The sequence below is a fragment of the Petaurus breviceps genome, unplaced genomic scaffold, assembly GCF_028583685.1.
Source record: "Petaurus breviceps papuanus isolate PSGF00001 unplaced genomic scaffold, PetGlider_PUasm1.0 90903, whole genome shotgun sequence".
NCBI classification, from domain to species: Eukaryota; Metazoa; Chordata; class Mammalia; order Diprotodontia; family Petauridae; genus Petaurus; species Petaurus breviceps.
This window is the reverse complement of record NW_027187376.1, coordinates 705,052-717,446: the sequence shown is the minus strand read 5'-3', so window position 1 is coordinate 717,446 and position 12,395 is coordinate 705,052. Positions and strand designations below refer to the sequence as shown.

General features: G+C 46.0%; 1 protein-coding gene across 8 annotated transcripts in view; it reads right to left on the bottom strand.

Annotated features, from left to right (window-relative positions):
* TNS1 (tensin 1) overlaps positions 1 to 9,315 on the bottom strand; it is a 262,454-nt gene extending 253,139 nt beyond the window's left edge. For all 8 annotated transcript variants that reach the window (XM_069075165.1, XM_069075166.1, XM_069075167.1 and 5 more), the window contains exon 1: positions 9,059 to 9,315. In XM_069075165.1, coding sequence (XP_068931266.1) covers positions 9,059 to 9,091 — 33 coding nt within the window. In that variant the 5' untranslated portion in view covers positions 9,092 to 9,315. The remainder of the gene's footprint in view (positions 1 to 9,058) is intronic.
* Positions 9,316 to 12,395: the final 3,080 nt, after the last annotated feature.

Here is a 12,395-nt window from a genome sequence, read left to right as displayed (position 1 = left end):
TATGGAAAATGATAATTAAATTATTAGATATGTCTTGATGAGTAGATGAGTCCCTAGTTATACTATTATAGGATTTAGAGCTTAAAGGAATCTTAGAGGTTACCTAGACCTTGGGGACCCTGCGGCCTTGAGGCCACATGTGGCCCTCTAGGTCCTCAAGTGCTGCCCTTTGACTGAATCCCAACTTCATAGAACAAATTTCCTTTAAAAAAGAATGTGTTCTGTGAAGTTTAGATACAGTCAAAGGGCTGCACTTGAGGACCTAGAGGGCCACCTTAAGGCCACTAGTTCCCCACCTCTGACCTAGACAAACTTCATCATTCTACAGATGAAAAAACTGAGACCAGATATTATTATTAACAGTAATAATAACAGCTGATAGTTACATGGTGTTTGAGGGTTTGCAGAGGCAACACAGTATAGTGAAAAGATTCTTGGATTTAGCATCGAAAAGCCTGAGTTTAAATCTAGCACTACTACTTATTACCTGTGTGATCTTGAACAAGTCACTTAACTTCTGTGGCCTCAGTCTTTTATTCTTTAAAATTAAGAGTTCAGCAGAGATCCTACTGCTAGGTACATACTCCAAAGAGGTAAAAGACGGAGAGGTCCCACATATCGAAAAGTATGTATGGCAATACTTTTATAATAACAAAGAATTAGAAACCAAGTAAATGCCTGTCAGCTGGGAAATGAATAAATAAATTGTGATACATGAAGGTAATCAAATATTATTGCACTGCAGAAACTATGACCATGAAGGATATAGAGAAGGGAAGACTTGTATGAACTGATGCAAAGAAAAGGAAGCCAAACCAGGAAAACTATGTCATAATTACAACAATTTAAGTAGAAAGAGCAACAATAATAACAGACAGAAACTATAACTTTGAATACTTTATAATTATAATGACCAAGCTTTGGCCTGAAGAAGAGATAAGGAAACTCTCCCTCCCTTCTTTGCAGTGACAGAGGATTTGGGGTGTGGGACCATGCAAGTAATGCAGGTTCCATTAATGTATTGGTCAGTTTTACAGAATTGCCTTTTTTCTTTCTTTTTCATTCTTTATTACTGGAATAGCTCTCTGGTTAGGTGAGAGGAAAGATATATTTGGTAATAAAGGTGATATAAAATTAAATTTTCTTAATTTTAAATGAGAGGGTTGGATGAAATGACATCTCGCTTTCTGACCCCATACTGTCATTGATTCCCAGAACAATTCTGTGATTGATAGTACCAGGCACTATGCTAAATGCTGGAGATACAGAGAAAAGTAAAAGACAGTCCCTGCTCTTACAAAGTTCATAATGTAGTGGCAGAGACAACATGCAAATGACTATGTACAAACATGCTTCAGAGAGGATAAATTGGAAATAGTTTGACACAAGGAAGGCACTAGAATTAAGAGGGATCAGGAAGAAGGTAGGATTTTAGATGGGACTTGAAGAAAGCAAATGTTCTTGTTTCCATTTTATGAATATGGAAACTGAGGTATAAAGAGATTAAATCACTTATCCAAACTATTATGAGAGGTTTCCTAGCTTTCTGGAGGAATCTCTCCTCTCCTTTCTCCCTGCGTCTCCCAGCCAAGCCTGCCCGCCAGATGTTTGTTCCCAGTGGTGAAGGCAGTGGTAATGTGGTTGAGGGTGGAGCCACATTGGGAACCTTGGAAACAGTCTGTTGCTATGAAAGGATGAGAGTCTGTTCCTCCACATACCATCCCAATCCCATAGGGGGACAGGGTAGGGGGTGATGAATGGGAAGCAACGTCCTTCAGTCCTCAAGTCCCCTGCTGGCTCTTCAGCCTGGCTAGTCATTCTTTTCTCCTGTTTCCTGTGGCTAAACACATATTACTGAGCCCTGCCTGTGTTAACTGCAGATAGAGCAGTCTTGAGATCAAGGGGTTCCCAGGGGGACGCCTCAAGAAAGTGAACTCCTCCAATGTCTTGCCACCAGGCAGGGTGGTCTCCTTTCCTTCCTAGACAGATGTTTTCAACAAGTTCCAGGAAAGGGGAGAGACCAATTTCCCTCCATTGCCCCCTAATAGTAGTTCACCTTTTAAAGGCATTTTAACCAAGCACTTTCCTCACAAATACTGAGGTAAAAAAATATATCTATAGGATATTATCCTCATTTTACAGATGTAAAAACTGGCCCCCAGAGAAGCAAAGTGACTTGCCCAGGGTCATACAGCTACTATCAAGAATGAACCAGGTTTCAAACCTGAGGCTTCTGACTCCAGATCCTATGTCTTGGAGAATTTTAAGATCAAAGGATTTAAAAGCAGAAGCATTAGAGGTCATCTGGTTTAACTCTTATTTTTCAGGTGGAGAAACTGAGGCCCAGGCAGAGGAAGTGACCTTGTCTCAGATCCCTCTATCTTAAAGCCATGGCTGGATTCTACTAGGTAGGAATATCAAAGAAGGGATTTTTGCTCAGGTAAGGGTCAGACAAGATGGGTGCCCAGTTAACAGAACCTGTGATTTTTGTTTCCCCACTGCCTTGTTTAGACCAGGGCTTTTGCTGTCCCCTGAGCTTGGTCATTTAACTGGCTTGCCTTAAGGGGCAAAACCAATTCCCTTCTCTAGGTCTCAATTTTCCCCACATGTGAAATAAACGGTCTGGACCAGGTGAGTTCTAAGAGCTTCTCCAGCCCTGATGTTCCACATAGGCTACAGCCCATCCATCCCCTTCAACTTTCTTTCTCAAAGCTTAAGAAAGGCAGGGGAACTGGAGAGAGGAAAAGGAAGTGCTATTTCTTTCTGGGGATTAAAATAATTGGAAACATTTGGATTATAATTTTTAAATGATAAATAATAATAATGGTTGGCGTATAAAGTACTTTGCATACTTTATCTCGTTTGGCACTGAACATAATGGAGCATGAAATGCTTAAGATAAGGAGCTCACAGGCCCTTTCTCCCTTTAAAGAAAAACAAAAGATTTCTAAGAACCATACGACAAGAAGGTTTTGATGTAAAACCATCTGCTGTATCAAATCAGTACAGTTCCTGTACCCGGAGGGACAAAGTGGAAGGGGTGGGAAATCTCAAAGGCAAGAACACTGTGCATTCCTGCCTCAAGAAGAAGCTGCAGTTTCCCCAAGAAAAGGGGGCACCTTAGCTCAATAGACTGGACCATTCAAAAAATGAGGTGGATAGACAAAGTTTCATGTGGCCTACAAAGTATCCAGTTGGTTGTAGGACTTGTTTTGGGGGGGGGGGTGCTGAGGGAGGATGGAGGTGGAAGACTTTTTTTTCCCCTTTCAGCTTCTTATCCTAACAAGAGGTTTCCTGTGTCTGTTTCGCATCAAGTACGTGAAATTTTTTTTTTCTCTTTAATGTTAAGGATTTCTTCTGTTATCATGGTCTTGCCATTTCTCCTAGGGCAGCAAGATCTCAGAGATGCATGACTCCTTAAAGCTCAGATCTCTGCTTTGTAATGAAAGCTTCAAACATTTCCTGGTAAATTCAATTAGCAAATTTCTAATTATTGCCTGATGTACTCCCAGATTTGATACTGAAATTGTGTTTTTATGAGCAAACCAAATTATACCTAATTCCTTGTTTTGTCTAAGCTGCCAAAGTACCTCTGGATCTGATGCTAATAAAAATCCTGCAGATATTCCAGTTTTCCCCAAATTTCCCATAATCACCACCCCTGGATGCCCACACACATATAAATACTGTTAGGACACACCCACTTTCTCCATTCACGAATGTTTCCTTAATTCACACCCCAAATCTAATGGACCAGACCATGCAGCAGAATATAAATCCTCTGGCGGTTAAGGATAGCTTCTCATTTTCTCTTTGGCACCTTGTAGGTGCTTAATAAATTTTGATTGATTGATTGCCTCTTCAATGCCTAACACAAGCATTTATTAAACACCAATGTACTTGATGCCTGTATGTCAAGCATTAAGGATACAATGGCCAATTTGACTGGACCATAGAATGAATGAAAGCCATGAAGAGTAGTAAAATATAATAAGCCTGGTAAGGCATGCTGGAACCAGGTGGTAAAGGCTTTTAAATGCCCAACAGAGGCGCTTGTATTTGATCCCACAGGTAACAGGGAACCAGGAGAGTTTATTGAGCAGTGGAATAACATAGTCAGATCTTCCCTTATACCACTTTGGCAGCTGTGTTTAATAAATGTTTATTGGATTGAATCAAAGGGGGAAGGGGAGAGGCAGCTAGAGGGAGTACACTGGTCTTTTAGGGGAAGCTGAGACCAAAACGAGGTGAAATGTTGGCCTCCTAAGGGTTGGCAGCTCATGCTTTGAGACCAGGCAGAGAACTGTTACTAACAACAGTATAGTCTAATCAGACACATCAGGAAAGAAGTATATTAAGACCTCATAGCCCCACCTCAAGCCCCCAGAATAGAAGAATGGGACCAGAATGACCTCAGACAGACCCTAGACTACTCAGCTTACCAGGTGAGCCCTGATTTGTGCCTAGATTGGGGGAAAGAATGGATGTGCATTACTTGCATTAAAGCTTACCATGAGCCAATCAGACCTGTTGTTACTTATACAGTGCATTAAAACACACACACACACACACACTTTCTTATTAAGTACTTCCTATATGCCAGACATTACGCCAAACACTGGGAATTCTAAGAAAGATGAGGGGTGAGGGGACACTGGGAGGAGAGGGATAGGAGCTGAGCAAGGGCATTGAGGGGAGCCAGGCTGAAACAAGGGTCTCAATGGGAAATAGGGAGGAGAGGGGTCATTATGGGAAATGGGCAGGAGTAAGGGCTGGTGGGTCATGGGGGGGGGGACATTGAGAAGGAAAGAGATTGAGAGATCCTGAGGGGATCAGAAACTGGAGGATCAAAGGGGAAAAACTCTAATCCACTAGGTGTTGGCCTGAGGTCTAGTCAGTGACAGGCCCCAGGAATCCTACTTTCTATTAATTTACTTAAATTTCTTATCAACTTCATCACCCAGACTTAAATCCCATCTTGAGACCCTCCCCATTAATTGGCTGGTCCCAGTTTGACAGGACTCTAAGATGGGGTACTAGAACAAATCCCTGAGCCACATGGGACAGTGGATTTAGGGCTGGTTCATCCAACCCCATTTTACAATCAAGGTTACTGAGCTTTGGAGAATGAAATAACCTGATTAAGGTCACACAGGCAGTGAGTATGATTCCAGTCAGGATTTGAACCCAGGTTTGCAAATCCAGAGAAGCACAGGAACTAAACTCAGAGGTGTCAGGGAAGGGGAGCTGCTGCACAGTACCCTCAATCTGGCCCTCAGTACAACATTTAAGGGAGGGAAGGAAGAGAAAGAAGGGCATTGGTTAAACACCTATTGTGTGACAAGTGACTCATCTGTAAAATGAAGGGGCTGCATCAGGAAAGTACGTTTTAAACAGACACTGTGCTGGGCAATGGAAAAAGTCTCATAGGAAATGAGGTCAAATCCTGGCGCTACCATTCGTTATCTCTGTGACCTTGGTCAAGTAACTTCAGCTCAGCCTCAGTTTCCTCTGCTATAAAATGAAAAGGTGGGAGGAGTTGACTTCTAAAGTGTAAAATAAATTACTCAGTTGTAGCACATCTAACGTAGTCCAAGGGAGACTGACAGGAGCCAAATCGGAAGAATTCTTACCCTGTTTTGCCTGGATTTTCCAGGTTTCTTCAGTAGATAAAAAGTGATTTTAAAAAGCCCTGCAGCTAGGTGGCACAGTAGACAGAAAGCTAAGAGCTAAACCTTCGGTGAGGAAGACTAGAGTTCGAATTTGACCTCAGATCCTTACTAGTAATTGTGCCACCTTGGGAGAGTCACTTAATCCCTCTCAACCTTGGTTTCTTCATCTGCAAAAGGGGAATAAGGGTTGTTGTTAAGATAAAAGGAGATAAATTTCAGAGGATCCATGGACTTTTAATATTTTGATAACTATGTCAATATAATAGCTTTCCTTTGTCAAGCCTTTTAAAGTGTTAAATCTATGCTGTCATCATTATTATTGCTTCCTGAGGTGGGAGGGGGCCCTATGGATGTGCCACGTTGTACATATTGTCAGAAGAGTGAAATGGCTCTGTTGGATTTTCTTAATTTCTTTATGACAAGGGAAATCTCACTGGGCACAGGGGCTGGGGAAAAAGGAACTATCTAGAAATGATGGGTATAAAAACAAAAGGCATCCATAAGATGTGTTTAAAAATAAAATAAAACGAGGAGGGTGGTGATCTCTGAGGTCCCTTACAGGTCTGACCCCAACTTCAGAATCTATGATCCTCAAGCAAGCTATTATAGGAAATAGTCTAGAAGAGAATGGGTAAGGAAAGAGGTCCTGCTCTGGAGCGGTAACAGAATGGGATCGGTATGAGAGATGGTGTCAACAAGACTTTGTAACTATATGGCAGGTAAGGAAGAACAAAGCTAAAGATCTCCCCAACACCGGGAACATGGGAGACCACGGGGTTCCATAGACAATAAACAAGCATTTATTAGACACCTACTAGATGCCAGGTGCTGACAAAATGAAATAGTCCCTGCCCCGGAGAAACTTTTATGTTGTATCAGAGAGAAACTGAAGCCATAGAGAGAACCAGGTTTAAGGGGAAAGATTTGGACACACTCAGTTGGGACAAGTTGATTTTGAGGAAGGAAGACAGAAATGTGAATGTCAAAATCTAAGGAAGAGATGTGGGGTTCTGGGGCCAGGCATCCAGATGGCTCAGTATCGGGGTCAGAATGCTAAAGGTGTCTCTCAAGCTGTGTCTAGGTCCAGGGGAGGAACCATCCTGACTGGGGGCAGTGCTGAAATATAGTATGGATTAGAGTGGAAAGGGATTTTCCCCAAAAACGTTCTTTCTCCCACTTCCTGGCAAGTGGAAGAGCAGGGAACAGGATGCCCATGGATGTGAAACGTTATATATAGTGTCAGATTTTTTTAATTTGTTGATCAGTTTTGCTAATTTTTCATCTTTTTTAATTAATTTTTTTGTGAGATGGCTTCCTGGAAGAGGCTAAGAGGAGGGATATGAGGGAAATTTTAGGCAATATAAAATCAAAAGATAGCCATAAGAAAAAATATTTTTTAAAAAGATTTTATTTTTAAGGAAACTCCTGTTCTTTCGGGGGTTATTGATGTACCTGACAAAACAAATAAGCAAAAAACAATTAGTGAGCTTCTTCCTGAAGGAGAGAAATGCTAAAGACCAGGCCTGAGGGGCTATGGGTCTCTGGGACAGGGCTAGAGGGGCTGGACACACTGCTGACCCAGAGAGGAGAGGAAATCCCAGACTTGCATGTCTTGATCTGGGACAGGATGAGATATAAAGTACTGGTTAGACCCTCCCAAGATCACTTCATTCATCCCCCTGCCCCTTGGCAGAATGGGCTGCTCCAGTTGACCTTCCCCATTGAGAAGTTGGGGTGGGGAGGAAAGTGGGGGAAAGGAGAGGTTCTCTCCTCTCCTTTCAAAGGCTTCCAAGGAAATAGTGCACAGGAAATCTAACCTCCATCCCTCCTATTACAGATGTGCCAACCCCTTTTCCTCATCTTTCAGCCTTGGTGGAGATGAAAACCAGCTGCTCACCAGCCTCTGTATGGCAGGACCCCAGAGATTTGAAGCCCATTAATCAGTTCTCATCCCCTTGCCTGCCTCCCACTCCACTCCTCCAACCTCCCCCATTCCAATACTTTCCTCCCCAGCCCTATAAAGCCCACCGACTCTATCCCTGCCTGCATCTCTCCTATGGGTTAAAAACACTTAGAATCATAGAATATCATCACCACCACCATTTGACCAAACTTGTGGCTTTAAGTTCTATTTTTCTCTACTACCCCAACCCTGAGACAAGATGGTCTCTCCCCTGGACCCAGACAGAGGGGTCTCCCTATTCTTTGAACCACTTCCCAGCCCCCACCCCTGTAAACAAGGTGGGATATCCTGGTCCTCCCAGCAGAGGCATCTGAACATCTGGACACCAGAACTCCAAAACTTCTATCTCTGTCTCAGACTCTGAAGTTAACCCCTGCCTAAGGTTATTCCCCAATAGCTCTCTCACCTCCCTGACCTTTCCTAAATTCTGGGTTTTCTCTCAGCCAACCCATGGAGAGAGGGGGTGGGGATATGTCTGAAGATCCCTCTGTGGGGGTCTCCCTGCAGTCTCATAGTGCTAGGAATCTCTCTTCCTCTCTGCCCTCCCCCTATCCCTCCACCCATTTCCCTCATTCCATCCCTACCACATTCCCTCCCCAGCCCTGCTCTACACTCCCAGGAATGATGTGAATTACCTGGACCATGTGGACTACAGACCCTGTTCCCAATCCCTTTGCACATGCCTGCACTGGGTGGCCAAGAAAGAAAAAGAGAGAGAATCCATGACTTGGTATAGGATAGTTGAGTTAGCTTGAGAAGGTTGAGGGGCAAAGGATACTTAGGCAAAATCACCATGGAGGAAAGGAACACTGGAGGTCATGGCCAAGAGTGGGCCTGTGATGGAATTAGAGTGGAATTCTCCCCAGCCCTGATTTTACTCTGATTTTCCAGAATGATGCTTGACACCCTCTCCACCCTGCCCCCCTCATGTCCCTCCACACGCACAACCTGCCCCCAGCCCTCAATGCATCCGCCCATCCACAGAGAGCTGAGCGGCCACTTGGAGGAGACTTTGAAATTCGCAGGCAGAGAGCTGAGGGACTATCCCCTCCCTATCACCACTCCAGGATACCTTGTAGCCTCTGCCTAGGGAAAAGGGAAGTCAGGGGAGGGAGGAGGAGAGTTCTGGCTATGGCTATGGTTATAAGGACCCCGCCACCACCATCACAGGGGGCCAAAAGGACAAGTCAACCAGCACATAGCAACAAGAGCTCCCTAAGGTGTGGGGGATTCTTTTCCTAGAACTTTCTCCAAATACTTATCAGAGGGAGAAAGCTGTCCCCCAGCCCCACACATACCACCAATGCTGACCTGGCTCTCTATTCTCCCTGGGGACCAGGTATCCTGCCTAAGAAATCAGGCCAGGAATGAAATAGAAGCAGAGGCAGGGAATGACCCCCAGAGCTGAGAAAACCCGACCTACCCAGAGCATACAAGACAGACAGATCCACGTCATCTTCCAGCCGTGTCCAGTCTCTTGGGTCACACCCCGGAGCCTGAAGACATGCCCTTCCTGAGACTACCACTTGTGCCAGGCTGAGCAGGGCAGGACAGGGTAAAACAGACCCCCAGTCCCTCAGTCTCCTGCCTCTCTGCACTGAGACAGCATCCGTCTGGCCGGGCTTGCTGCTTGCCTCTCTCTCTCCTTCTTTCCCTCCCTGCAGCCAGCCCTCCCTTTCCCCCTCCTCCTCCCCCCTCCCTCCCCCCTTGTCCCTGCCTCCTTTTTCTCTGTCCTTCCCAGTCCTTCTGGCGGAGTTTCAGGTTTGCTTCCTTACTTCTTCATGAGTAAAAAGAAAAGGAAAAGGGTCTGGTGGCAAAGCTTCATTCATTTATCCCTAGTTGAACCACCACCACCCCCCCAACACACACACACACACACACACACACACACACACACTCAAGGTCTTCATGTACCTGCGGCCTTCTTTGATCTACACCACCCCCCAACTTCTGCCTTCCCCCTTTGGTGGCTGCTCCGATCCCCTAGAGACTTTTAAGAACTTCAGGGCTGCCCAGTGAAGTGATGGTTGGAAAACATGGAAATCAGTTGGTTACATTCCCCTTCTGCCTGGCAGAAATGGAATAGTGTATTCATAGTGTGAGAAAAGATTGAGGGACTGCTCCACCATAACAGGACGCCCCCCCCCCACCTACTCCCACACACACTGACAGCTTTGTGGCCCAAGCCAGGTAGAGTGTGGTTGCACACACACGTGTACACACACACACACACACACACACACGACCAACTGACAATCCACACTCTCAGAGAGCCTAGAACAGAATGCCAGGCCTGGTCAGCATAGTTAGTGGCCCTCCCCATCACTTCCACACTCCCCTTCTCACTCACCCCCACACATTCCAATCTGTGGACTTTTCCCCAGTATTTTCTTTTTTTCTTTCTTCTCTCTAAACATCTGTCCCAGCCCTTCCCTTCCTGAAGGGAGCCCCGCTCCAGTCTCCCGAGAGAGTCTGTTTTTCTTTACTCTTCCCTGGGCCAACATTTGGTTTGCATTTCCCCTCTTCCTCCTCCTTTCCCTCCTTCACCCCCCACCAATTCTCCTCTTTCCCAGGTCTCTCCTTCCCACCAATTCCTTCCCTCACTTCCCCCCTCCCCCTGAGATTCCCCAGTGCCCCCCAGCTCCAAGTTTTCTCTGCTCAATGGCTTCCAGCCTCTTGCCCTCTCCTCTCCATCTGTGTTCCCCTAGGCCTTGCTCCTCTCCCCCAATATCCTCCCTAGTCGCTGGCCCTAACCTTCTCCTTCAGTGCCCCCCAGCCCTTGTCCCTTTCCCTCAATTATCCTTTCAAACTAATGCCCTCCCAAACCTCAGCTCCCCTCCTACTCTTGCCACATCCCCAGTTTTAAGACATCTATGTTCAGGGATATGACTGTTGGGGGGAAGTGGGTACAGAATCCAGACTCTCCCTACAGCACTGCATGGGACTCCAGCAAAACTGAATAACATCCCCACCCCCACCCTTGCCCTCATTGTCTTCTTTCCTCTCTATTCCATCCCCTTCCAAAAAAATAAAAAATAAATAAATCTTTCCAAGTTTTTAACATGGCTGGGAGCAAGGGTGGGTGGGGACTGGTGAGTCACCCACCCAGTTCCAAGTAGAAGTCCCTGAGCATGAGGAAGCTGTGAGGCACAAGCCCAGCTACATAGGCACACACCCTTCTACACACACACACACACACACACACAAAGTCACAATCACAATCACACATGTTGATTCCTAAATACCATTTCAGCTCACAATGTCCACACTAACTTGCTTCATATGAGATCAGAAAACTGGAAACATTGCAAAGAAATCCTTTCATCCATCTCTTATATGCATAGCTCACATACACGCGTGCACACACACACACACACAAGTTTATACCCACAAAGCTATCCTCAGTGACAAACTGAGAGGTTCTCCATCCCTGCCTTCACGGATACACACATACACACATGCCAGGCATGGAGCCCTATAACATGCTTGGCTAGATACATGAATGCTTTGGCAAGCATGTGATCCTATGCAGGTGGCATGTGTCTGTTGGATACAACCACACTCTGACACCCACATGCACTCTCACCTCATCACCCTTCTTTCTACACATTGGGATTCCCAAAGTCCAGGTCACCTCCTCTACAATCCATAGCCTCACTGAGGCCCTGACTCAGCCCAGGTGCGCTGGCTCCCAGCCCATGGCTCAGCCAAGGAAACCCTGAAGTGTGAGAGGAACACTTATCAACACAGACAGGAAAAGGAAAGAGCAGAGGAAAGGGAGACAGAGCAGGAGACAGAGCACCACACTGGTCATCGGGAGACCTGGGTCCTAGTCCCAACTCTGCTATTATCAGTATGAACTTGAGCAGACCATCCTTCCTTCCCTAAGCCTCTATTTCCCCATCTATAAAATGGGACAGGGCCACATAGGTGGTCTCTGAGGGCCCTTCTGATTCTGTTATTCTCCAGCTCTAGGCTCTAATAATAAACAGGATAAGAATCCCAGTCCTGTCCCCTAGAACTGGGCAGAAGCTTAGGCATGAGGAGGCTGTATTCCCATGCCGGAATTGAGGACGGGGAGTCCCAAACCCTATTGATGACTGTTTGACAGCAGGACTAGCAGAGAGTTGGCAGTAACCCAAAGGACTCCCCACCCCACCACCACCAGATTACAGATCTTTCTTCTAGCCTCTCACCCAGTCCCATGCCTAGGGTCTGTGCAAAAGGATGGGGGCAGGGATTGATAGCTGAGCTAACATTGCAGCTGTACGCACTGCAAGCTTCTCCTCTCTGGCTGGCTATGCAATCCCCTCTGAGGAGATCCTACACTTCTCTCCCATCAGAGGCTTGCAGGGAGGAGAAAGTGGGGCAATAAGCAGGGGTATCCTACAGTGACACTGGGTCACTGTGCCCCTGAATCCCCATCCCCAGCAGCCTGACTCCTGGTGCCCTCCAGCCTCTTGCCTGCCAGAGGAGGGGCAGCTAACCTGCATGCAGCCCACACCTGCTTCTATCCCGGCATCCCCTCCTTGCGGCTCATCAGTCACTGCTTACATCACAGGTACTTTTGTTTCTCTTGACATCTCTGGATTTCTGAGAAATCACCTTTGAGCTTCCCAGAAGCGTTAGGAAAAGCCAGCCAGACAAAAGGCAGTATCTCGGTGACACCTTCCCTGGCTCTGCTTCCTAAGTCCAGGCAGTTTCCTTCCCCAGCAGCTGCCCCACCTCCAGTCCCCCAACATTAGCGTTTACAATGAGAG